The sequence below is a fragment of the Vulpes lagopus genome, chromosome 5, assembly GCF_018345385.1.
Source record: "Vulpes lagopus strain Blue_001 chromosome 5, ASM1834538v1, whole genome shotgun sequence".
In the NCBI taxonomy this organism is placed as follows: Eukaryota; Metazoa; Chordata; class Mammalia; order Carnivora; family Canidae; genus Vulpes; species Vulpes lagopus.
Genome location: NC_054828.1, coordinates 84,332,664 through 84,358,141, shown reverse-complemented (window position 1 = coordinate 84,358,141; position 25,478 = coordinate 84,332,664). Strand labels below are relative to the sequence as shown.

General features: G+C 52.0%; 1 protein-coding gene across 1 annotated transcript; it reads left to right on the top strand.

Annotated features, from left to right (window-relative positions):
* Positions 1–11,047: 11,047 nt before the first annotated feature.
* FBXO41 (F-box protein 41) lies at positions 11,048–24,845 on the top strand. The gene is made up of 12 exons (XM_041754259.1): positions 11,048–11,937; positions 13,707–13,932; positions 14,390–14,463; positions 14,736–15,094; positions 15,915–16,156; positions 16,365–16,480; positions 16,602–16,754; positions 16,923–17,018; positions 18,362–18,480; positions 18,663–18,821; positions 20,289–20,404; positions 20,538–24,845. The coding sequence occupies exons 1-12, from the start codon at positions 11,048–11,050 to the stop codon at positions 20,598–20,600; spliced, it is 2,613 nt and encodes an 870-aa protein (XP_041610193.1). The 3' UTR covers positions 20,601–24,845.
* Positions 24,846–25,478: the final 633 nt, after the last annotated feature.

Sequence of the window (25,478 nt, the reverse complement as noted above, 5' to 3'; positions counted from 1 at the left end):
TTCATGAGAGACCCAGAGAGAGAGGCAAAGACACAGGCAGGGGGAGAAGCAGGCTCCATGCAGGGAGCCTGATTTGGGACTTGATCCCAGGACCCAGGGATCACGACCTGAGCCAAAGGCAGATACTTAACCCCTGAGCCACCCAGGTGTCCCTATAGTTACAGAGTTAAGGAGACACAGCAAGTTCTTACTTCCCAGTGGGTGGAAGTAAGCAGAGCCAGGGAAGCACTTGTTATTCCAGGTGATTCTTAGATTGACTGAATTCTAACCAGATTCATCCAGTTCTATGATAATGAGTGGTAGAAATCACTTTGGCTACATGAAATCAATCAGTTCATCCATTATTCAGTGTGATTCCTCTAAGAATGATATACTGATGTCTACTGTGTGGGAGGAAGGTGTGACAGTAAATCATTTGCATTACCCTTGCCCTCCAGTATATGTGTAGGGTGGGATCTGATGTGCAAACAAGTCCATGACCATCCAGCATGTGACACCTGATACCATGTGTGAAGAGCTATGGTAAGGAGTGATTTGTGCTGTGATGTGATTTGAGCTGAAGGAGAGAGTCAAGGAAGGCTTCTGGAATGGGTAGCATTTGAGCCGGGCCTGTAGAATCCACTGTTTTGGAGAAGTCCAAGGAAGAGGGACCAGCATGAGCCAAGACTTGAGGGTGTGACAGCACATGGTATTTCTCAGTGTAGCTAAGCCCCACAGGGCTCATTAAGGATGCAAATGGGGAGCAGACACAAAAGCAAGGCTGGCAAGGCTGAGTGGTGGTTGGGTCCCAACCTGCCTTGAGGGCAGTCAAAGCACTGTGGACTTTACATCCCAGAAAATGGCTTGCCCTCAGAGATTTATTTTAGAAGAGTGACATGACTGAATCTGTATTTGCAGAAAACAAAAATTCAAAGCTGGAGGAGTTAGAGACTGCAGTTAGCAATAGTATCAATGGACCAGATAGAGGGGGATAATTAGGGTCTGGGGCAGGGGCTAGAGGAAATAGAGTCAAATATTTAGAAGGTAGTATTACAAAAACTGGTGATTGAGGGATCCCTGGGTGGCGCAGCGGTTTGGCGCCTGCCTCCTGGAGACCTGAGATCGAATCCCATGTCGGGCTTCCGGTGCATGGAGCCTGCTTCTCCCTCTGCCTGTATCTCTGCCTCTCTCTCTCTCTCTCTGTGTGTGACTATCATAAATAAATAAAAATTAAAAAAAATAAAAAAATAAAAATAAATAAAATCTTTAAACTGGTGATTGAAAAGAAAAACAAAAACAAAAAAACTGGTGATTGATGAGGTCTGAGGGGGACTTTGAAAATTCAGAGATGCCTCAGGGGTTGCATCAAGGTGTGGAGCAGATAATGAAGACATTGGTCAAGATGGGAAATAGGAGAAAGGAGGCTTGAAGGTGAATATCGTGGTATGGTGATGTTACTAGCCATATTAAGCTCTGAGCCACCTATTAAAATATCCTTTTCATCCTCTCTCTCTCTATAGGCTTCTTGTAAGGAGCACTTAAAAAAAAAAAAGAATCGCTATAAATGTTAGGTCTAAGGCATTGGGCTATGTGTACCTCGGGCTCACGGAAGGGATGGTATAGATTAGAATTAGGTTATCTCTAAGAAGTATTTGAATATGTTCAGGTGTCTCTCATCTTAAAAACCCCTTCTACTAAAACAAAAACAAAAACAAAAACCCCTTCTGGAATCTCCCATGCAGCTTCTTCCCCTTCACAATTGAGCTTCCTGTGTCCACTCACTGTCTCTACCTCACTCTCCCCTCAACCCCATCAACCAGGCTCATCAAAGCAGTGCTCCCTGAAGTCTGCTGTGGGCCCTTTGCACCTCTGCTCTTACTTGTGTCATCAACTTCTGCTGTTTACATTATCATTTACCCTACTGCCCACTCCTTCCCTCCTTGACGCCCTCTCTTCTGAAAGGTTTCCCACCGAATTTTCATGGCTTCTGCTGGTTCTTAGGAACTTATTGGTTCCTTTCCCTCCTCTACCTCTCTGAGGATCCACCTTTCCCCAGCTCTCTTCTCTCTGCACCCTCTGCCTGGTCCGACTCATTTACATTTACGCTTATGTTGCCAAAACTATTTTTTGCTCCACGTTGTTAACTATGTACCGATGATCTATCTCTACTTCCAAGGCCCATTGGAACCTCAAACTCATGGAACTTACAACTAAACTGATGTCTCCCCCAAACCCGCCTTGCTTCACTTTCCCTCTGAACTGAACCACAGCCCCATCTACTTAGATGCTCAAAACCCAAACCTGAGTTTGATCCTTCACCCCTCCCTTTATTTTTTATTAAAGATTTTATTTATTTATTCATGAGACCAGGGGGAGGGGCGGAGAGAGAGAGAGAGGCAGAGACACAGGCAGAGGGAGAAGCCGGCTCCATGCAGGGAGCCCGACATGGGACTCGATCCCGGGTCTCCAGGATCAGGCCCTGGACTGAAGGTGGCGCTAAACCGCTGAGCCACCTGGGCTGCCCCACTCCTCACTTTAGTACCAGCCACAATCATTCTGTCACCAAGTCTTCTCGACTTCCCTTCCTCTTCTGCTCCTGTTACCTTGGCTAACAATTTCTACTTCCAATAGCCTTTTTCCTGACCCTGTTCCTTGGTAGTCCATTCTCTCAGTTGTACATCTGATTAGATGGGCCATTCTTCATCCCACAAACACCCGAGCAACTACCCCATGCCGTGCAGTGTTTGAAGTGCTGGGGAAGTAGCAGTAATTGAGACAGAGCTTACATTTTGGTTCCCAGGGGGAGGCATACTTTTTTGTCTTTATGGATCCCATTTTTGGTGCTCAGAATGCCTTCCTTCCCCTCTCCACAACCTCATAATTATACTTCCTCACCTGACTCTTCTTTACTCTTCCAGAGCCATCTTAGATGCTACCATCTCTGGGGGTACCCCAGTTGCCCAATTCCTCAAGCTAAGTTGAGTGTAGAATCCTGTTCTTACATAGCATTAATTTCATGACTGTATCATCTAATACCTCAGTCTGTTGGAGGAGACCACAAGCTGTTTGAAGACAAGATCTGGATCTTGCTGGTCTGAGTGTCCTCAGCATACCTAGCACAGCGCCCTGATACAGTTCATGGCACAGAGCAGGTACTCAGTAAATGTACAATGAATGAATTCATGTTTTAATAAAGCTCAGGACAGAATTCGAGGCTAAAAATACAGATTTGCAAGAATATTAGGACTTTTAATTACAAGGGACAGAAATCCCACTCAAATTATTTTTTGCAAAAAGGGATATGTACCAACTCAGATAACTAGAAGGAAGGGGGATGAGTGGGTTTGGGACATAACTGCACCTGGGTTCTCAAAAATGTGGTGAGGACTCTTTCTAGCTCTTGGCTCAGCTTTACTCTGTTGTTATAATTTTTTTCCCATCACGCATGGGCTTTCTCCATGTGGTAGGTGGAGTTTATAGAAGGCCAAAACAGCTTCATCATTCTAGCATATGATCCCAGAGGATGAAGAAACTCCTCAATCTTTCATTGACATTCCCAGTGAAGGACTCTATTGGTTCAGCTTGAGGAATGTGCCCATTCCTGGGTCATTCATTGTGGCCAAAGAGATAGGAGCACCATGACTGCACAGGCCTGGGTCATGCAGCCCTGTCAGAACTACAGGGAGTGGAGAGGGGCAGCTCACCAAAGAAAGAATGAGATGTTGTATTACCAGAAGGTGGAGAAGAATTGCCGAGTAGATAAAAATACAAATGTCCACTACAGGAATTCTGGCAGAGTCAATGAGAATGTGACAGTAAACAGGAGCTGGAGAAGACACACATCTTGAGATGGTCGGCCTTGTTTGAAGAGATGAGACACACATCTGAAAAGCCTTAAAAACAACAAAAAAAGACAATACCTCTGGTTCAGCCTGGAGAATCCTTCTACCCAATGAAAACCTTCAGCTGGATTTGGAAGAAAGTAGACTTGAGATAGGCATTTCAGAAGGGAGAAGGGACATAACAGGGCCCTGGGGATGGTGAGGGGCAGGGCCAGGCTCAAAAAGGAGGCAGGTCTTAGGGCTGCAGATGTTGCTGATTTGGGAGACTAGAATGCAAAGGAAAATCTCCAACTGTTCTGTCATGATACTAATAATACAGGACTGTGATAGAATTTGAACAGGCAACACTTCTATTTTTCGTTTGCTTCCTCTTTGCCTCCCCCTCCCTCCATCACCTTCTTGCCTGCATTCGGGCAAAGCTTATGCTCATGCTGAGTAAGTGTATACATCTTAGGCAAAAATATTCCTAAGAATGATTCATAGTCATTCCTCTGCTCCAGCCTGTGGAGGGAAACTAGGGGGCAGGCTGGCCTCAGGTGAAGAGCCACCTGGACCCGAGAAGTCCCTTCCTTCTGCTTTGCACATCTACATCAGGCCCTCAGACTTTCCCCTTTCTCAGAGCCTGGCTAGCAGGGTGCTGTGCCGGAAAAGGATGCTTCAAAAGTATGTGGAGAGGGGAGGGAGAAGGCTGACCAGTTCTGATGCCCTGAAAGTGCCCCCACAAAAGGGACCAGCACTTAGTTGGGATGGGCAGGTACATACAGGTGCCCTGATACCAGGCTGACCATACATTATGGAAAACCGTGTTCCAGAACAGTTGTATGTGTGTGAGCTGAATTCTAATTATAACATCTTTGGTTGCTTTGCCAATTTCTTCAATTTTATCTATAGTTATTAATCTAGTCAGGTTTTCTATTTCTTCTTGAATCAATTTTGATAATTTATATTTTCCTAGAAAAATATTCAGTTCATCCAGATTCTCAAAAATTTGGGCCAAGAGTTGTACCTGGTAGCATTTTAGTAATTAAAAAAAATATATCTGTGAGTGGTCATATCCCTTTTCTCATTCATAGTGTTATTTTCTTTCTTTCTTTCTTTCTTTCTTTTCTTTTCTTTTTTCTTTTTTCTTTCTTTTCTCTTCTTTTCTTTTCTTTTCTTTTTTCTTCCTTTCCTTTCCTTTCCTTTCCTTTCCTTTCCTTTCCTTTCCTTTCCTTTCCTTTCCTTTCCTTTCCTTTCCTTTCCTTTCCTTTCCTTTCCTTTTCTTCTTCCCTTTGAATAGATTTACCAGTAGATTGCTTTTTGTTTTGTTGGTCTTTTCAGAGAACTATCTTTTGGATTTAGCTCTTGAGGCTATTTTTTGGTTTTAATATACCTAATGATGGTGATGTTAGAACAGTGACTAAGTATTTCTTAAAAAGAAATTTAAATCCTTGTCTTATAGATACTAAAGTACTTTTTGGGTAAAATAATATAATAGTTTTGCTCAAAATTATCCAGTGGTAGGGGTGGGGGAAGTGCAAGGCAGGGGAGCAAGTATACAGTTGAAACAGAATTGTTGTAAGCTAATCAGTGTTGAAGTTGGGTGATGGGTAAATAGGAGTTTAGGATCATGTTGTGTTTTTGAATATGTGTGAAAATCTCCATAACAAGTTATGGTTTTTTAAAATCCTTGTCTCACCATGCATGCTATTTCTAGTTGAATTTTAAAACTCCATTGCATAGGGACGCCTGGGTGGCTCAGCAGTTGAGCATCTGCCTTCTGCTCAGGGCATGATCTTGGAGTCCCAGGATCAAGTCCCATATCAGGCTCCTTGCATGGAGCCTGCTTCTCCTGTCTCTGCCCCTCTCTCTGCCTTTCTCTGTGTCTCTTATGAATAAGTAAATAAAATCTTTAAAAAATAAAATAAAACTCCATTGCATAAAAGGAAACCATACAGCCTGAAGTATTTGCATGCTACCAAGTCACTGTCAATTTATGGTACTATGGTTATTTGTTTAAGGCCCTTAATTTTAAAAAATTGTTCTAGACTTTTAAAAAAGGTAATCCTAAACTACAAAAACAAAACATATATGACTGTTTATATAGTCTTCTAGTGGGGCTGGACTTAAATGAAGCATGATAACAAAATCAGAAATCCTAAAGATTTTTACTGAAACAAACTATCAGCATTATTATATCAATAAAGATTGTAAACAGTCAACCCACTGGAGAAAAACAATTGTAGTATATAAATGACAAGGGATCAATATTAGAAAAAGCCTTTGGAAATCAATAAGAAAATATGAATGTTCAGTATGAAAATGAGCAAAGTAGTGCATAGGCAAATCACTGAAGAAATATAAATGACTGTTAAGTGTGTGAAAAAAATATCCAGCTAGAGTAATCAGAGCAATGCAAGTAAAACAGCCAGGCCACTTTCCTTCCTTCCTTCCTTCCTTCCTTCCTTCCTTCCTTCCTTCCTTCCTCTCAAAGATTTTATTTATGTATTCATGAGAGATGAATATGAGAGATATACGGAGAGAGGCAGAGACATAGGCAGAGGGAGAAGCAGGCTCCCTGTGGGGAGCCCAATGTGGGAATCGATCCTAGGACCCTGGGATCACGATCTGAGCCAAAGGCAGACGCCGAACCACTGAGCCACCCAGTTGACAGCCAGGCCACTTTCACTCTCAAATTGGCAAGAGGACAGTGAGGCCAGAGGTGAAGCTGAGTCTGGTTGGTTGCAGTTGGTAGATGCTGGGAGCTGTTGAAAGAGCATGAGTGGGAGTCATCTGTAGACAGCGGAATCTGATACCTGATAGGGAACAGAATAGAGCCCTGAACTGAAGCCCCAGCCAGCAGTCTGAGTGTGAGGAAGGCACAGAGCAGCAGAAGAGAACTGTTGAAGGAAAAAGTCAACAGGTCTTGATGGTGAGCAAAGAGCACAGTCAAGATGGTCAGTGGTATGGTGTGACTGGGAGGATAGTGGCACTGCTAAAGAAGATAGGGATGGATCCTGGGGAGTGGGTGAGGGGAAGTCCAAGGTTTGCTTTTTTTTTTTACGATTTTATTATTTATTTGACACAGGGCACAGCAGAGGGAGCTGCAGGCAGAGGGAAAGGGAGAATCAGGCTCTCCAAGGAGCAGGGAGCCTGACACAGGGCTTGATCCCAGGACCCTGGGATCACGGCCTGAGCTGAAGGTAGGCACTTACCCAACTGAGCCACCCAGGTGTCCCCCAAGGTTTGCTTTTTGACACTGGGGGGTCATTGTTAGTCTAGAGGTTCATTACTAGGGACTGGCAACTGAGTCAAACGATTTAGGCTGCAAAAAGAATTTGCTGCCTCACACAATTGACAAGTCCTGGATTACAATTTCAGGCACCTCTGGATCTGGATGCTCAAGGGAAGTAAGTCATCAGGAGTCTTTTTGTTCTTCTTGCCCAAGGAAGATAGAAATGGGACAAGGAGCTCAGGGCTCACATCCTACCAGCTGGGCACAGGTCCTGGAGGGGCTGTATGGACCTGGAGTGGGAAATGTGCCCAGGATGAATAATCACTGTGACTGATGAACAGGCTAAGGTCATATGTGCTTCCCTCCGAGCCCAACCCAAAATGAGGGGAATGGTTCTCCAAGGGAAAACTGGAAGTCTAGTCACAAAGGGGGACTGGAGCTGAACAGCAAAAACAATAAATGTCCATGGCATCCCACCTCTGAACAACAGCTACACAGATCCCCCTACTTGTACAATTTTTAAAATGTTCCTGTTTATCATAACACAACTATCCCTCACAAAACTTAAAATACACTTGTCCCATCTCCAGAAAGGAGATGTTCCAAGCTCTCACCCACTTAGCATGTCCAGCCCCAATTCAAAGATCTTGGTGATGGGCTGTCTCCTTGGGATAGTTACTGAGCTAGGCCCTTGTCTTTCAACTTATGGCCAGACTGATGGAGGAAAGATCAGATAGCTAAAAAAACAAAACCCATGCAGCTGAAGAGGGGAGACGAGGAAAAACACTCCCTAGTCACAGACCCATAGCATGGTCCACAGGCTTGACCAGTTAGAGAGGGTAAGGGTCCCAGACTCGTGTTTTGGCTGCTTTGGTTCTGCCATCTCGAAGAGCCTCCCTTGTCCTTCTTGCTCTGTGCCCCCCAAAAAAGCAGCATGAGGGGGGCATCACCTCCCACTGATGCAAGTTTAAGGGGTGGGAAACATTGGGAGCTGAGTAATCCCTGGCCTTTGTTTTCCAGGTTTGTGGGTTTTTCTGGCAATACAATCAGCTTAATCATTAGGAAGCTTCCAGTCAATTTGCATTCAGTTGTCCCCAGAGCCATTAACCAAACTAGAGACCTCATTGGAAGTTGTAATTCTTGAATCAAGTCCCTGGTGATAGTGTTGGGGGAGGAGCAGGGTTGTCTCTTAGCAATAGCCCTTGGTGCTCTGCCCATCCCAGGAGCTCGTGGTTCTGCGGCTTCTAGCTAGGCCTCTGCCATGGGGCAATGCAAACCCCTAGTCTAGCGTGGGAAGCAGAGTTCCTTTGCCCTTTCCTACTCAAGCTGCATCTCAGTGGAAGCCTGTTTTGATGAAAGCCATCGTTGCCTCTGTGGATCTGGGAGGGCACAGCAGGAGGGGTTCTTGGAGGGCCTGAGGAGTCAAGAGCCTATCAGTGCCCAGGTTTGCCTCTGTGTTTCCAGCCTCCCTGTCTTTGCTTGAGCTGACTTTAGCTAGAAGCAGAGAACTGGCTCTTAATTATCTGACTCTCAGCCATATTGGATTACTGGCCTCAGGCAGAAAACGCCTCTCTAGGCAAAGCAGCATTTTCTTCCTCTCTGCTTTCAGATGTGCCCCTCTCAGCCAGAGTGTGTCTCTTTCTTGCTGGACCTTACTGAGGCTGTGGGAAAGGCCATATCCCAACATGGTGACATTTTTCCACAAGTTCCCTAATGTTCCAGGTAGGAACATCATCTGAGCTCCAGAGACAGTGGGAGAGTTTGGTCAGCTGCTTTGCTGCTGTGTAGCAGGGGTTGACAGCTTCTGAGGGGGGAATTGGTACTATCTTACTTCCCCTCTTAATTCAGCTAATTCCTCCTTAGGGTCTGTTCCTTTAAAAATATGCCATTTCTCATTCCAATTTGTGGGCTAAGACTTCTTTCTAGTCTACCACAGACCTGACTCCAAATGGCTTAAGCAACAAGTGAGCTGATTGGCTTACCCGACTGAACAGACCAGGATCTCAAACAGTGTGAGAAATCTCTTTCTCCATTTCAGTTCTGCTTCTCTGTGTTGGCTCATTCGCAGGAAGTTTCTCCCCAGAGAGACAAAGGTAGCCCTTGTGGCTCTGGCCTTCCCTATCAGTTTAGAAACCTGAGACCAACGAGGGTGCTTTTCCTCAGTAGTTCTAGATAAGTCCTGGAGGAATGACTTCCTGACAGCTTGGGGGATCTCTGCCCATCCCAGGACTCTGTTTGGCCAGGTTTCTATCACTTTCTGACCCCTGGAGCTGGGGTGGACCATCAACCTCCACTCAGACCATGTGAACTGAGAAACTGGGGAAGAATGGTTCTCCAAGGTCACAGCAGAGTGATTTTACCAGGAGAAGGACTGGGTGCTGGGCTGGTAAAGGGAATAAACATTCACCATACATCCATGTGGAAATGCCTGAAGGTAAAGGGAACTTGAGAGCAGGTCATGATGGAGACGCAGAGCTGAGAGTCAATGGCTTCAAGCTGGGAGTGAACATGTAGGAACAAACTAGACTGCCAGGGAGAGGGCAGATGCTAAGAGGGTGTGAAGGTCAGGAGGCAGGAAGATTCAGAAGGCAATGAGAAGAGGAGGTTGGAGATCCAGAGCGGGCAGCTTCACGGCAGCCTGTGAAGATGGAGTGGTCAGTAGTATCAGCTAAGGAACGAGTGGGTAAAGATCCTTGTTGATGACTCGATTGATAAGCAGGTGGTCTGTGACCCAGAGGAGCACAGTGACAGCAGAGGGTGATTGAAGCCTAGTTACAGGCAGTTAGGAAGAGAAGGGCTGTGATGAATGAGGTAGAGATTCCATGAGGCAGAGGAGATGTGAGCAGACGCCAGAGATGAGGGAGGAGGGACAGTGGGAATTGACGGTGACCAGGGGTAGGATGTCAGGAAGGGTGGTAGCTTGTGCTAGAAGGGGCCTGGAGAGGACAAATATGGTGGCCCTTGGAGCAAAGAGGAGGGCAGGGCAGGGCACTTAATGGAGAACAACCTAGCAAAGCACTCTAAAAAAGCACATACGTGCCTAGAGTGGGAGCGATGGGAGGGTGCAGTACAGAAGCAGGACAGGAACAGTGACACACACAGGTATCATCAGGTGAGGTGACAATTTGGTCACTGCAACATGGTACCAAGAGTCCAGCCTGTCTGATGGGTATGGTTGGCATAACATGGAAATAAGCATCATCTTTTAAGTAATTTTTTTTTCAGATATAAGATACATACAGTGAAATACATGTAGTACACTAACCTTAAGTATACAGCTTGTTTATGTATATATTCACATGTATAACTACTCGTATCAAGATCTAGACATTTTGAGCATCACATAAAGTTTCCTCCTGCCCCTTCTCGGTATATAGTCTCCCTGGGGGTAACCTCTATTCTGACTTCTGTCATAATCAATTTAGTCTGTTCTTGAACTCCGTATGTGTGGAATCCTACAGTATGCACTCTGCTCTGGCTTCTTTCATGCAATAGAATATCCAGTGGATTCATCTATGTCATTATGTGTATCAGTGCTTCCTTTTCCTATTGCTGGCTAAAATTGCACTGGGAATAGATCACAGTTTATTCATTTTACTGGTGATGGGCACTTGGGTTATGTCTAGGATGGGATACAGGTTGTAACTCTAAGCATAACGAATGCCCCCTTTTTCCCCCTTAAAGAATTCTCATTCTTTCTCACTCTCGTACACGGACAGGCCTCCTGCAGGCACCAGAGCTGGCCAGCCCCCTCCGGGAGGGCAAGGCACTGGTGTGCCCTCGCCCCTCCCGAACGGCGCGTGTTTCCTGGGGAAGTCAGTGTTCTTACGGGGGTTGTAGACCACGCTCCTAAGGCTTGCTCCCTCTCTTCTAGCCTCCTCGCGCCTGGCCGTGGGCGCCCTGAGCCTTACTGACCCCGCAGGGGGGCTCGCCCGCGGCCCCCCATGAGCGCGCCCGGCTGACCCGCGGGGCGGCCGCGGTGGAGCCGGGGCGTGGCGGGCGCGGCGGGGCCATGGCCTCGCTAGACCTACCGTACCGCTGCCCCCGCTGCGGGGAGCACAAGCGCTTCCGGAGCCTGTCGTCGCTGCGCGCGCACCTCGAGTACAGCCACACGTACGAGACGCTCTACATCCTCTCCAAGACCAACAGCATCTGCGATGGCACCGCGGCCGCCGCCGCCGCCGCCGCCGCCTCGGGCTTCCCGCTGACGCCCGAGCCCGCCGCCCTGCTGGCCGTGCCCGGCGCCCGGCGGGAGGTCTTCGAGAGCACGTCCTTCCAGGGCAAGGAGCAGGCGGCCGGGCCGTCGCCCGCAGCGCCGCACCTGCTGCACCACCATCACCACCACGCGCCCCTCGCGCACTTCGCCGGCGACCTGGTACCCGCCAGCCTGCCCTGCGAAGAGCTGGCCGAGCCGGGCCTCGTGCCCGCCGCCGCCGCGCGCTACGCGCTGCGCGAGATCGAGATCCCGCTGGGGGAGCTGTTTGCCCGCAAGTCCGTGGCCTCCTCCGCCTGCTCGACGCCGCCCCCCGGGCCGGGCCCCGGGCCCGCCTCCGCCTCGCCTGCGTCCCCCTCGCCCGCCGATGTGGCCTACGAGGAGGGCCTGGCGCGCCTCAAGATCCGCGCGCTGGAGAAGCTGGAGGTGGACCGGCGGCTGGAGCGGCTGAGCGAGGAGGTGGAGCAGAAGATCGCCGGCCAGGTGGGGCGGCTGCAGGCCGAGCTGGAGCGCAAGGCGGCCGAGCTGGAGACGGCCCGGCAGGAGAGCGCGCGGCTGGGGCGCGAGAAGGAGGAGCTGGAGGAGCGGGCGTCCGAGCTCTCGCGCCAGGTGGACGTGAGTGTGGAGCTGCTGGCCTCGCTCAAGCAGGACCTGGTGCACAAGGAACAGGAGCTGAGCCGCAAGCAGCAGTGAGTGGCCCACGGGGCCCTGTGGGCGGGTGTGCCCATGAATGTTCCTGATTGGGTGACCGAGTGTGTCACTGCCATTGCCACCACCGTGAGTGGGCCTGAGAGTGGCCGTGTGTGTGGCCCTGGCTTTGTCCTATGGTGTCGGTGGCCCAAGCATGTAATGGTGGTGTGTGGGAGGCCAAGAGTGCCGGGACCGTGTGTGTTAGGACTGTGAGTACATGCGAGTGTGACTGCATGCCTGGCTGTGAAAACTGCTCCTCTTGCCTTTCTTTCTTTCTTTCTTTCTTTCTTTCTTTCTTTCTTTCTTTCTTTCTTTCCTTTTTCTTTCTTTCAAGATTGTATTTATTTATTTATTCATGAGACAGAGAGAGAGAGAGAGGCAGGGACACAGGCAGAGGGAGAAGCAGGCTCCATGCCAGGAGTCCAAAGTGGGACTCAGTCCTGGATGCTGGGGTCAGCCCTGAGCCAAAGGCAGATGCTCAACTGCTGAGCCACCCAGGCGTCCCATCCTCTTGTTTTCCTATGACTCTAGCCAAGGCCAGCCCCTGCCTTGTGACACCAGATCCTTTTCCCTTTTGCCTACTCAAAGACATGACACGGTTCTGCTCTCTTCCTTTGCCATCATCAGATTTCCCTTGTCAACTGTATCATTCCTGAAAGCATCTAAGCATGGGGTCGTTTCTCCCATCTGCCATAACCCCTCTGCCCTATTAGGCTACCGTCCCTTTTCTCTCCTTGTAGAACAACTCCTTGAAAGTATTGTTTATACTCTTTGTCTCCAAGGTCCTTTCCCACTTTCTCTCTCGAACCCACTCTGAGCAGATAGCTGTCCACCTCCACCACGGTCTTCCATATCACCAACAACCTTCATGTTGCCAAGGCCCATTCATCATCACCTCAGCCTATCAGCAGCATTTGACACAGCTGATCCTTGAAACACTTCCTTCACTTGGCTTCTAGGACACTCTCCTGGGATGTCCTTCTATCTTTTTGTCTGTTCCTTTTTAGTTTTCTTTGCTGGCTCCTCCTTATTTCTCTGATCTTTAAATGTAGAATTGTGGAAAATACGGATATTATTTATCTACTCCCATTGTGACAGAAGCTCCATGGGGGCAAGAGCTTTTCTCAGGTTTGTCCACTGCCATATCCCTACATACCTAGAACAGCGCCTGACACCTAAAAGCTGCTCAGTAAATGTTGAGTGGATGCATGAACATCTGTAAATACATTTGGGAGTAAATGCTCAAGTGACTCTGAAGTGTGCTGTGTGTCCACGCACTTCCCAGAGGCTTCTACATCTGAGAATGTTTCTGAAAATGTATGTATGTGTACATGTGTTTGAATGTGTGAGTGGGACTGTGCCTGCCTCAGACTGCGTATATGCCTGCAAGTGAACATGACGTGAGCACGTGTGCCTGAGTGCACGTGTGGCTGTATGCCCGTGAGTGTTTCCAGAGGGAGGAGGTGGCTCTGAGTGGGACAGGATATTTCCGTGGGGAGTAGGGTGTCCGGCAGGTGCGTTGGGGCTGGGTCAGTGGGGTGTGTGTGACTTGGGGTATATGTTTGCATTTCTGTGTGTGCCGTGGTGCAGGGCCTCGTGCCCGGGCCTGTTCTGCATGCACCTGTTCTGCATGCACCTGTGCAAGCGTGAGTAGGCACCACGGGCAGCTGTGCCCGTGTCTCTCCCTACTGCTCAGGGTCTCCTCCAGAGGGTGGGCGGGCGGGCAGCCAGGCTGAGGCCCTGGGGTAAGAGACTGCTCCGGGCCCAGGGAGGTGGTGCAGATCGACCAGTTCCTGAAGGAGACGGCGGCGCGGGAGGCGAGTGCCAAGCTGCGGCTGCAGCAGTTCATCGAGGAGCTGCTGGAGCGGGCGGACCGTGCCGAGCGGCAGCTGCAGGTCATCAGCAGCAGCTGTGGCAGCACCCCAAGCGCCAGCCTGGGCCGTGGAGGCGGGGGAGGTGGCGCCGGGCCTGGTACCCGGGGTCCAGGCAGAATGGTGAGTGCCCGCCTGCCCCGAGAGTCCCATGTCACACATGGCTTGGCCTCCCCCGGAGATGCTCCATGCTTCCCTGCTTCGGCTCTTCCCCGGGAGCAGACTCCAGGCCTGAAGTAGGGGTCCGGACACAGGGGTTGCCTCTCTGATTGGGCAGAAGTGCCAGCCCCCGAGGCTGTGATCCAGCCGCCTTAGTTCTCAGGGGCCCATCTCTGCCAAAATGAGAGCCCAGGAGCCACAAGCTGGGGTCTGGGGTGCTGGATGGGTGTGGGGAGGGGCTGGTGAGCCTGCCTTTCTGGGCTGTCTGTCTGTCTATTTGTCCATCTTTCCCAACCTTTTTCCTTCTCTCTCCTCTCCCTCCTTTCTTCTCTCCATCTTATGCCCTGCTTCTCCTGCTCCTTCTCATCCTCTTGCCTCCTCTGCCCCCCCAACCTTTCCCTCCCGCTCTGGGGGCCCACAGCGAGAACACCACGCAGGCCCGGCCATGCCTAGCACATACGCCGTGTCGAGGCATGGCTCCTCTCCCAGCACAGGGTAAGCCTCGGGCCTGGCCCGTCCCACGCAGCCCACCCTCACCCTGGAAAGATCCCCCGGCCCCCTGGATGGCTGGCCCATCTGGGGCTTTGGCTCCTTCTCCTTTCCCCATACTCCTCGGGTCACCTCTGTCTGCCTTTCCACTCTCTTGGAAGGGGGTTCTTGGAAAGTAGGGTGGGTGGGTTGCCCTTGGCTGGTGGTAGGGGTGGCACGGGGAGTTTGGGCAGACCTGATGCCCCTCGCTCCTCACCGTCTGGTCCACCCCACCCCAGGGCCTCCAGCCGTGTCCCTGCTGCATCCCAGAGTTCAGGCTGCTATGACAGTGACAGCCTGGAGCTACCCCGGCCAGAAGAGGGGGTCCCCGAGGACAGTGGCCCTGGGGGCTTGGGCACACGGGCCCAGGCTGCCAACAGTGGCTCAGAGCGCACCCAGGCCCCTCGCAGCTCAGGCCTGCGGCGCCAGGCCATCCAGAACTGGCAGCGCAGACCCCGCCGACACAGCACGGAGGGGGAAGAGGGTGATGTCTCAGACGTGGGCTCCCGAACCACGGAGTCAGAGGCTGAGGGCCCCTCAGATGCCCCTCGCTCTGGGCCTGCTATGGCTGGGCCACTGAGCAGCTGCCGGCTCTCAGGTGAGTCCTGGAAGGGTAGGCCAGAGCGGCCAGACTTTCTTTGGTGCTGGGTCCTCTCAGGGGACACGGGGCTGAGGCACTGAATCTCTTGGGCTCCTATACCTATTTTCCCCATGTCCAAGAATTCCCATAATGACAAACTCTCCTACAAGTGCCCTGGGCAAGGAACTCATGTGACAGAGCAGTGCTGCAGCACAGGGGTGCTCATGTCGGGTATTGCACAAAGATGCCACATCTTAGGGGGTCCATTCACATGGTAGGCTCGTTGACATTCATAGTAGTGTAGCTGAGTGTTACTGAAGTCCCCGGAACAGCAGGGAGAGCCCCCTTTTATGTACGCAGAAGGTCATGTGCATATGTGGGTGGTCAGGGTCAGGGTCGGGAGGTTAGAGGGCTCAGGTCAGGTGCATGGCTGCTCTCAAGTGACTGTTCTGGGCAGGCTTGCCCTGACCTTCTGTTCATAGAGGACGGGTTTCTATCCATCTGTACCTTCACACCCCCCATCTGTACCCTTTCTTAGACTTGACTCAGTGGCTGCATCTGGGGGATGATTTTGGACAATGTGATGATACGTGATCTTAAAGAGACAGTTTATTTAAGGAAGGGCCATCTTTTTCTAATTTGTATAATTAGAGGTGGGGTATGCAGTGGAGGGGGAAGCAGAGGCCCCTTGTCCTTCCCACGTCAGTGGCCCCCCAGCATGGATCTCTCATGCCCCTCCCTTCTGTATGTAGTTCTACCCCACCCTACCACCCCACCCACACCTCCACATTGGCCTTTGACCCTCTATACTGACCTTTGACCCTCTGGTACTGTGCAGCTCGCCCAGAGGGAGGCAGTGGGCGGGGTCGGCGAGCCGAGAGGGGCAGCCCCTCACGTTCCAACGAGGTCATCAGCCCCGAGATCCTCAAGATGCGAGCCGCCCTGTTCTGCATCTTCACCTACCTGGATACACGCACGCTGCTGCATGCTGCTGAGGTCTGCCGAGACTGGCGTTTTGTGGCTCGCCACCCCGCAGTGTGGACACGGGTGCTGCTTGAGAATGCCCGTGTCTGTTCCAAGGTACCTGTCCCTGTCTGCCACCCCTGCTAGGAATCTGCCATTCTCCCAGCAGAAAACCTGGGCCCTCAAGGTCTGGCCCTTGCAACCCTCAGCTTTAGCCTCCCTCCCCCACAGTGCTCTCCTGGGGCCTCCTGATCTGGGGCTGGTCTCCCTCCAGCCAGCCAAGCTTGGACCCCTCCATCCCCTGGTAACCCTTCTATCCCTTCAGTTCCTGGCAATGCTGGCTCAGTGGTGCACGCAGGCTCACTCGCTGACACTGCAGAACCTGAAGCCTCGGCAGCGGGGCAAGAAGGAGAGCAAAGAAGAGTATGCGCGGAGCACCCGGTGAGGCCGTGCTGGGCGGGTGGTTGGGTGTTACTGGGCTGTGGACCCAGGATTATCCAGGGGATAGTTCCTCTGGAGGAAGTGACCACAAGCAGTGCCCTGACCTCTTGGCCATCCCCAGGGGCTGCCTGGAAGCAGGGCTGGAGTCCCTGTTGAAGGCTGCTGGGGGGAATCTGCTGATCCTGCGCATCTCCCACTGTCCCAACATCCTCACTGACCGCTCGCTCTGGTTGGCCAGCTGCTACTGCCGTGCCCTGCAGGCTGTCACCTACAGGTAGGTCCATACCACCAGACTCAAGACTTGGCCCAGGCCAAAGGGATCCCTGGGATCTGCATATTCTTCCCCCAGTGCTCAGGCAAAGGGACCCAAGAGTTCTCTGGTCCAAGGGGGAGGGAGCAAAGGCCACTGGGATGGGAGGTCCCAGCTCTGTGTTTTCAACAGGAGTGCCACCGACCCCGTGGGCCATGAGGTCATTTGGGCCCTGGGCGCAGGCTGCAGAGAGATTGTCTCCCTCCAGGTGGCGCCACTTCACCCTTGGTGAGCCCCAGCTGGGGTCCGGAGGGGACGGGGTTGGGCTGGCGCTGGGGCTGAGGACGGATTACAGGCCATTCCAAAAACTGGTTGGGGAGACAGATTCACATTCATCAGTCTGTATTTATGTGTTAGGAGCAGGGCTTCAAAATCAGACATGGAGTGATGTCCTGGCTTACTGGCAGTGTGATTTAGGGCAATCCAGTCATGCCTTAGTTTCTCAACTGCAAAGGGTGATCTTAGAGACCTTACAGCCTTAGTAGGACTGTAGCTGGCTCAAATTGATGTGTATATAAAGCCTGCAGAGCCCATAGAAAGTATTCAGTCAACACTGGCTAGAAATAGCTGCGTTTGTTTGGCACATGAAGGGCTGTTCTGGGAGGTCAATGTAGAGTACACAACAGCTGGTTGTTGGGAGAATCCATATCATCCACCACTCTACTTGGAGTTCCTCACACCAGGCTCATTTGTCCCTGTACTTTGTCCTCCAAGCCTTCTCTGCACACGACTGCTGCTCCCCACCCCCCCATTCCTGTTGCGCCTCCTCTCCACTCCTGCTGTAGTTTGTTTTGCAATCATCTCTCTCTGTTTGGGTGTCCACTATGCTTACAGTTCTCAGGGTCGGGGCTGTGAATGTCCATTTCTATATCCCTGCTATCAAGTGTGTGGCAGACGCCAGGGAATCTACTGCCTAGGTGAATGTTGGGGAATGAAGTGTTCAGGGAAACGGCCGATTTGGCATGAGTGGCCTTGTGGCTGGCGGGGCAGAGCAGTGAGTGTGGAGAGGAAGGTGGGGGCAAGGTCTTGCCTGAGGGGGTTAGATTTTTGCATTTTACCTAGGAAGACCTTGGGAAGCCTTTGCAGTGTTTCTGATCATGAACACAGGATCACACCAGACTGGTTATGTTCTGTGCCCACACCCCTCCTTGGGGGCAGGGACCAAGTCTGTACTGTCACCACTGTATCCCCAGGGCCTAGCTCGGTTGTTCTTGGCTATGGTAGATGCTTGAGGCGCTTTTGTTGAGTGACTGAGTGAGAGGATATAGGAACAAATGGCTTGCTGTCAGCAGGTGCCGGATGAATTGGCTGAGAGACTAGATGAATCCAGAGGAATATGCATGGTGGTCTGAACTGTGCATTGAAGAGTTATTCAGGAGTCAGGATCTGTAGGTCTCGGCAGGAGGTGGAGGAAGAAGAGTCAGGGATGATCCCAGGTTTCTAACTTGAACAGCTGAGTGGTTGGTGGGGCCCCAGCCTAAGTGGGGTTGGGGGGCATGAAAGAAGAGCAGGCTTGGGGTGCTGTGCAGCCAGAAGCTTCCTTAACAGCCCTCTCTCTGCCCCATCTCCAGCCAGCAGCCCACGCGCTTCAGTAACCGCTGCCTGCAGATGATTGGTCGCTGTTGGCCACACCTTCGGGCCCTGGGGGTTGGGGGCGCTGGCTGTGGGGTACAGGGCCTGGCATCACTTGGTAAGTCTTTCCTTGTGGCTGGGGTGGAGGGTGGTGGGAAGCAGGCATGGGTGTGACACCGAAATCCCAGAAGGGCTTGGGGCTACAGCCTAGGTGGTAGCAAGCAGGAGCACGAGGGCACTGGGCCAGAGGCGACCTGGGGACTTTGTCAGCAGGACCTCCCCTCTTCCTCCTCTTCCTAGCAAGAAACTGCATGCGGCTACAGGTCCTGGAGCTGGACCACGTGTCAGAGATCACCCAAGAGGTGGCAGCTGAAGTCTGCCGGGAAGGCCTGAAGGGCCTGGAGATGTTGGTGCTCACAGCCACCCCTGTCACCCCCAAGGCCCTGCTGCATTTCAACAGTGAGTAATGGAAATGTAGGGGACAGGTACCACTGTCCCTTCTTACCATGCCTTGTTAGCAAGTAGCATATCCAACTCCTTGTCGCTCCTAGGCAGCAAGCGCCAGCACTGGGGACAGACTGACCGGGATGCCAGTCCTGGCCTTGCCACCAGTGTCTTCTGAAGCCAGTGTGGCGGCCAAGGCCTGCCAGCATCTGGTCCCAACGGTTCAGTTCAGTCGACATTTATTGCACTGCGCTCTATCCACATGGAGACATGAGCTGTACAATGCTGTCTGCCCCACATGAGCCTCTAGCGAAGGGTAAAGGCAAGACAGTCAGGGTATGAACATAGGTTCTAGAGCTGGACTGACCTAGGTCTCAATTTTGGCCCTCCTGCTCATTAGCTGTGTGACTGGCCAATTACTATACTTCTCTGGGTTCTCTATCTCCATTTTTTAAGCTGACCTTCTGGAATGAATGAGAGGATTAAATGAGACAACGTATGTGAGCCCCACTTGGACCATTCTCAGGGTGAAGACTCCTCTTTTCTACCGTAGACTCCAGCATGCGTCCTCTGAGCCCAGCTTCCTCTAGCCACCTCCTCCACTTTTGACCATTCCTCCACCTTCACTGAGGACATGGGTGCCCAGCTGAGGCTGCCCATAGTCCTTCAGGGCAGGGGCTTGGACAGAAGCTGCCTTCTCATCCCTGTTCCACCCCCAACTGGAGCATCCTTCTGGGCACAGCCAGCAAGGAGCTGAGTCACCATCAAGACCTAGTGTCATTGCCCTAAGGACTGACAGTAACCTCTGAGTGGCTCCTCCAATGCTCAGGCTCCTGGGGAAGGCCTCCCCTTCCTGAGGCCCTGGTCACACCTAGGCCCTGAGCACTAAAGGTTCCTTGACTTTCTCATTATTTCCAGGATCCACTTCCTCTTTCCCCTTCACCTTCATGGCCTAGCCCTCGACTGATCACTAGAACTAATTGCTCAGCCTCTAAAATCATGAGCTCCAGAACCTTCTCAGCCTCCTGACTTTCTTCCTCCTCCTCCATCAATTTCATGGCAACATCTAGTCCCTTAAGCCCTCTGCTCCCAACCTGTTTGCTTCCTGCCTCCCCTCTTCCATGCTCTATTAGCCTCACCTCAGCCACTCTGTCCTTGAATTCATTCCCAGATGCCCAGGCCATGGCACAACTGTCCCTTCTGCTAGGGAAGTTCCTAGAGCTCCTGCACAATTGGCTGTTGCCCATTCCTCCTCCCAGAGTCCACTGCAGCCTCTGCTGTATGACCTTGCCCTCCACCCCCCAGTCCCTGTCTGGTTGATCTTCTGAGTGCCACTGGTCTGCTCTCTATGTGGCATCCAGTGCCTGACACATGACCATCTTCTCAGACAGTTCTGGTTTCATTAAGTAGTGATTGGAGAAGCAGCAGTCCCATTGTCCAGGCCAAACATGAGCCATCCCCACATTACCCACCTTTTCCTAGGCATTTGCCGGAACCTCAAGTCCATTGTGGTCCAGATTGGGATTGGTGATTATTTCAAAGAACCCAGCAGTCCCGAGGCCCAGAAGCTGTTTGAGGACATGGTGACAAAACTCCAGGTGAGGAGTTGGCTCTTGGGCCCCCCAAGACCCTGGATGACATCCCTAGGCTAGGGTTGGTGACCTGGGTGTGTAATGGGAGGGCCCCACATGCCTGACCCTGAGGGGAACTAACCCAGGGTTCTGTCTGCAGGCCCTACGACGGAGGCCCGGCTTCTCTAAGATCCTGCATATCAAGGTGGACGGCGGCTGCTAACCCGGGCGGGGGGCGGCAGGGCCCCCGCCAGCCCCACACCAGGCCACTCTCTGTGGACCTCCAGAGGGACCCCGATTTGGACTAGACCTTTGGACTAGACCTTTGGAGGCATAGTGTTATCCCTGGTTTCCAGGGAGGGGTTGACAGTTTCCTGTCTGCCTCCTGGGACCACAGAGCAACAGGCCTGACCCTGGGCACTGCCTCTTCAGGGCAGGGGCTTGGACAGAAGCTGCCCTCCGACCCCTACTCACCCCCAACTGGAGCATCCTTCTGGGCACAGCCAGCAAGGAGCTGAGTCACCACCAGCACCTGGTGTCATCGCCCTAAGGACCGGCAGTAATCCCTGAGTGGCTCCTCCAATGCTCAGGCTATGGGGGCAGGCCTCCCCTTCCTGACTGGCCTCCGGGTCAGGGGCCTCTGCTAGGGCCCAGCCACAGGGGTGTCCCCACAGCAGCTCAGACTTGGCAAGGAGGGCTCTTTTCCTCCTCCTGCCCTGTCCCAGCCCTCTGGGGGCATCCCCTTCAGATATCCTGCCTAGGCGGTGGGTCCACATTCCCCGGGGATAACACAGATAGGCCTATGGGTCTGGGAATGTGGTCAGCCAAAAGTGAGGGGCAGGGGTGCAGCGAGGTATCAGGAATGGGCTTGGAATGGCAAAACACTCATCTAGAACTTTTCCCCAGGACATTGATATCAGGATATTGACACCACCACTTCCAAAGGGGGTAAATTGCCAAGTAGAGAGAACTTAGTTTTTATTGCTGTAGAAATGATGAGACCCCTCCTCCCAGCCACCACATACCCTCACGACACATCAGAGCTAAATTCCGAGCTAAAAGGTGCATGTTTCTATACTTCCACCAACCCCAAGCCTCTGAAGGGGCAAGGTCCCAGCTCTGGGAAACCTTATCAGCAGTGAGAAGCAATTCCTGTCCTTAGGAAATGTCTCTCTAATCCAGGTGCTTGGGCAGCAATCTCATGGCCTCTGGGTCCCCAGTGCTGTGGGTGGGAGGGAGTCATTGGGCTGCCTTCTGTGCTAGGGCCTGAAGGAGACCAGGTGAAGGGTGGTTTGTTTTGCTTCCTTGTCTGGCTAGCTTGCTTGAAGGGGTGGCCTTGGTAGGGAACCAGACCCCTGAGGCCAAGGACAAGGAAGAGCACCCTCCTCAGACTTGCCTCCCTCTCCTGTCTTCAATGGCCCCATGGGCCATGGGCAATGCTGGAGTGCTTCTGCTTAGGGGCAGTGCTGAGGCCTGAGCCAGAGCCACTTGGCTTAGAAGCCACAGAATACAAGTGAGGGTTTTTCATGGACTCTTGCACAGTTCCGGCAAGAACAGGTTCTGGCATTAAGGCTCCAAGACTCAGGTCTTCCTACTTCCTCTCAGAACTCCCATAGTGGTAATAGAGGCCTTAGGTCCTGCCAACATTCACTTGGAAAGTTCTTTCAGACATTAACCTCAATCCATCTTAGGGTTTCCTTTTCTCCTCCACAGGGCCAGCTCTGCCCTAACCATTAGGTTACTGGTCCTAGTTGGAGCTGGGCTTCTCTAGTTTCTCAGCCCTTTCTAGGGACCTAACTTTCTGCTATAGCCTGGCTTGGGACATCAAGACCCAACCCCAGGTTACCCTGTAAGGGGTCCTTCACACCTTCACACCGAGCCCAAAGGCTCGGCATCCAGCTCCCCTGGCTCTACACCCAGCTCTGTCCCAGCTCCTGATGACTTTTCCTCCCGTGGCTTATTCTGGCCTTGCCCTTGAAGACCCCAGATACCAAGGCTGTCATGTTGGCAACTCCCTACCCAGTCCTGCATGAAGCCTTGGCTGTGTGGCATCCCCCACTCCAGAGCAGCTGGCTCCCACCTCCCTGTCCCTGTCCCCAGGAGTTGCAGAAAGAAGCACAACTTTTCTCTGTCCTCCAGGGGCCTGGAAGGGATATGGGGGTGCCCTGGGTGCATCTCTCTTGCCTTGCCAACTGCACCCTCTATACCTCCTGCTCGAGACCCTAGGACCAGAGGTGCTGCCCTCCCCATCTCCTGGACAAAGCACAAAGGGATGCTCCACTTGGCCTGAGCCTGCCTTACTGAGGGATTTTTTTCTGCCCCAGGAAGCTTCCATCCCTGAATACAAGACTGGGCAATTTCTCCCTGGGTGGGTACCCACTGGAATGCCTGGCATCAGTTCTGGAAAAAGAGGTCAGGGTGCACGGGCAGTGAGCTACAGTGGGAGAGAAAGGCTGTGCTAAAAGTGCTGATTGTAGGAGCAGGTTCATTCACCCGGTGATTCATTCATTTGTGTAACAGCCCTGAGCACCACCAGCACTGAGAGCAGAAGAGTGAAGAGCCCCCCTCCCCGGTGGCTGGTAGGAAGTTTGGCCAGCAAGTCCCCACCTTCTATCTCCCAGCCAAGTGTGTGAAGGATGTGTAGGAGTACATACCACACAGGCCCAGGCTCTTGCCGAAGGGAATGATGGGTTACAGTGTATTCCACTACACAGCTGCCTTCCCCCCATCTCCACGGGCTCACAGACCATGCATGCTGAGAACTGGCAAATTGCAGGCCCCGTGTACCCCAGCTCAAAGCTAATCTTTTGACTCTCAGGGGGATGAGCCCTGCTGCTGTATGGGGAGCTTGTTTGCAGGGATGTGCCATTTGTTCACTTTGGCAACCAGAGCATGGATGAGGATAGGGAACAAGGATGGAGGGTCTAGCCACTGAAGCACCTTATCCTTCACTCACTCAAAGGAGAATCCTCCTCCCCCCTCATATCTCCCACCTAATAAGATGCAAGAGGAATGTCTGAACAAATCAAGGCAGGGCTGCTCCAGGGGTCCCAGACATGTGTAGAGGTCCCGTGGGCTCCAGCACTTGGGTGTCCCTGTCCTATGGCCTGGACCTGGCATCTGGGAGGCTTGGCACATTTAGTTGAGTACTTCATCAGGCTTTGGGCTGTCGCCCTCTGGCCCTAGCAGAGAACAAAGGAGATGGTGTGTATATCTGACCCCTGGGGGTAGGAGGTATGCTACTCAGAACTGTGGCTTTTCACTGGCCAAGAAACCCCCTAAGGACCAAGACCGCCCAGGATTTCCTGGTCCTGTGAGTGGTCTGAGCCAGCCCCTCAAGAAGTGCTTCAAAAGCAAACAAAAAGCCACCTCCCTCCCAAGGCCTGCTTCTCCAAAGTTTGGCTCCATCCTTTGCCTTTGGGTGCTGCCTTGTTCCCCTGGTCCTTTGGGCCACGGGTGGGAAGCTGCCCAGGCCCTAGTTGTCTAAGACGCTAGGCTGAAGACCTTCCCAGTGTGACTACTGGTGCCAAAGACCCAATTCCTAGTGGACTTGGGGTGAAGACAGCAGAGACCGTGAGTGGGGGCAGGGCCTACCTGCCCAGAGGAGTTAACTCAAATTCATGTCACCTGTCCAGCCCATCCATCCCCAAGGAGAATTCCCTCCTCCCAGGGGCCTGGCACTTCTCTTTAACCCTGGTGATCATGCTTTCTCACCCAGCCTTGTTCCAGGCCTGCATTTCTGTATATACTGCTGTGTATCGTGTGTACGTATTTATTCCTAGACAAGTGTATTCTATCTGCAGCCTTTGCCTGAGGATAAGGTTTAGAATTGGGTGAGGACCGGAATACCAGGGCCGACTAAGGCAACCAGCTCCTATTCCTTCCCCAACACCCCCGGGACCCCAGCCAGTCCCAAGACTGCCCTGACAATCAGGCAGGCTTCCCACCATGAGCCCAAACATTTGCTGTTGCTGGCAAGGTTCCAGTGGGGGAGGGGCTTGGCCTTGGGCCCCCAGGCTTCAGCTCTGCCCTGGCAGGGTCTTGCATCCAAGTGCAGAGGCTTGAGGTGACCTAGGCTTGCCTCACAACTGGTACCAGTAGGCTTGGCTCTAGTGGGCACTACTAGCGGGGACCCCCACAACTGGCCCCCAGGCCTGCCTTCCCTGCACAGCCAGGCTGCAACAGGCCTGAGCCGTGAGGGTAGCTTCCCCTACCCCAAGCACATGAGGTGGAGGGGTGGAGAGCATTTTTTGGTTTTGTTTCTGAAGTGGTGCCTGTACCTCCAGCCCCCAGGGGGCCTTCCCTGGCCCCACTTCTCTGCCCCACCTAGGTGTCACCATCCCAGCACTTTGCTCCATGTCATCCATTAGGTGCCCTCTACTGAATATACCTGAGTGTATTTAAAAGGACTCACATGGGCATCAGAGAATTTATGACTTTGTATCTAATAAAAGATGGTGAAACTGGACTATGCCAGGGAAGTAAATGGCAGGTGGCCGTTATTTGTCCGTCTGTCACCAAGCTTTTCTGCAGGAAGTGGGTGGGTGACCTGATGGCAGCAACAGTGAATAAAACATTGGGAAGATTTGTGTCAGGGCTGCAAACATTGCTGAAAACCAAGCCATGCAGGCTCACTGTCCCTGCCACAGCTCACTCTTCCAGGTCTTCACGCAGACAAAAACCTTGGGGTGTCATTTTTGCCCCTCAGCTGGGGGGAGGCCATCTTTAAAGACAACCCTAGCACAAATACAGTAGGAGCAGCAGGCACGAGCCAGGCCCTCGGTGCTCAGCCACCTGTTAGGAAGCTCTAGCCAGCCAATCAGGGGAGAGACCAAATTACCCATCACTTTCTGGCCTCAACTCCCCCATTCTGCAGAATGAGGCTGCCTCACAGATTTGATTACTCAAGTCTTAAAAATCTATAAAATCAGAAAAAAGACCAGGTGCTTAGGCGTAAATTGTGTGTGGCTCTAGCATCAAACAAGTAGATGAACATTTATCCCTACAACTCTTGAGAGAGCTATTATGTTCATTACACAGGTGAGGGCAGCTGAGGCTCAGAAAAATTAGTTTAGCCAGAGATTATCAAGTTAGGAGGGAT

Excerpts from the sequence above, each read along its gene's own strand:
- FBXO41 (XM_041754259.1), top strand. The coding sequence starts at position 11,048 with ATGGCCTCGCTAGACCTACCGTACCGCTGCCCCCGCTGCGGGGAGCAC. Across the intron at positions 16,755-16,922 it reads CTGCAGGCTGTCACCTACAG|GAGTGCCACCGACCCCGTGG; the intron begins GTAGGTCCATAC and ends TGTTTTCAACAG. Across the intron at positions 18,481-18,662 it reads ACAGGGCCTGGCATCACTTG|CAAGAAACTGCATGCGGCTA; the intron begins GTAAGTCTTTCC and ends TCCTCTTCCTAG.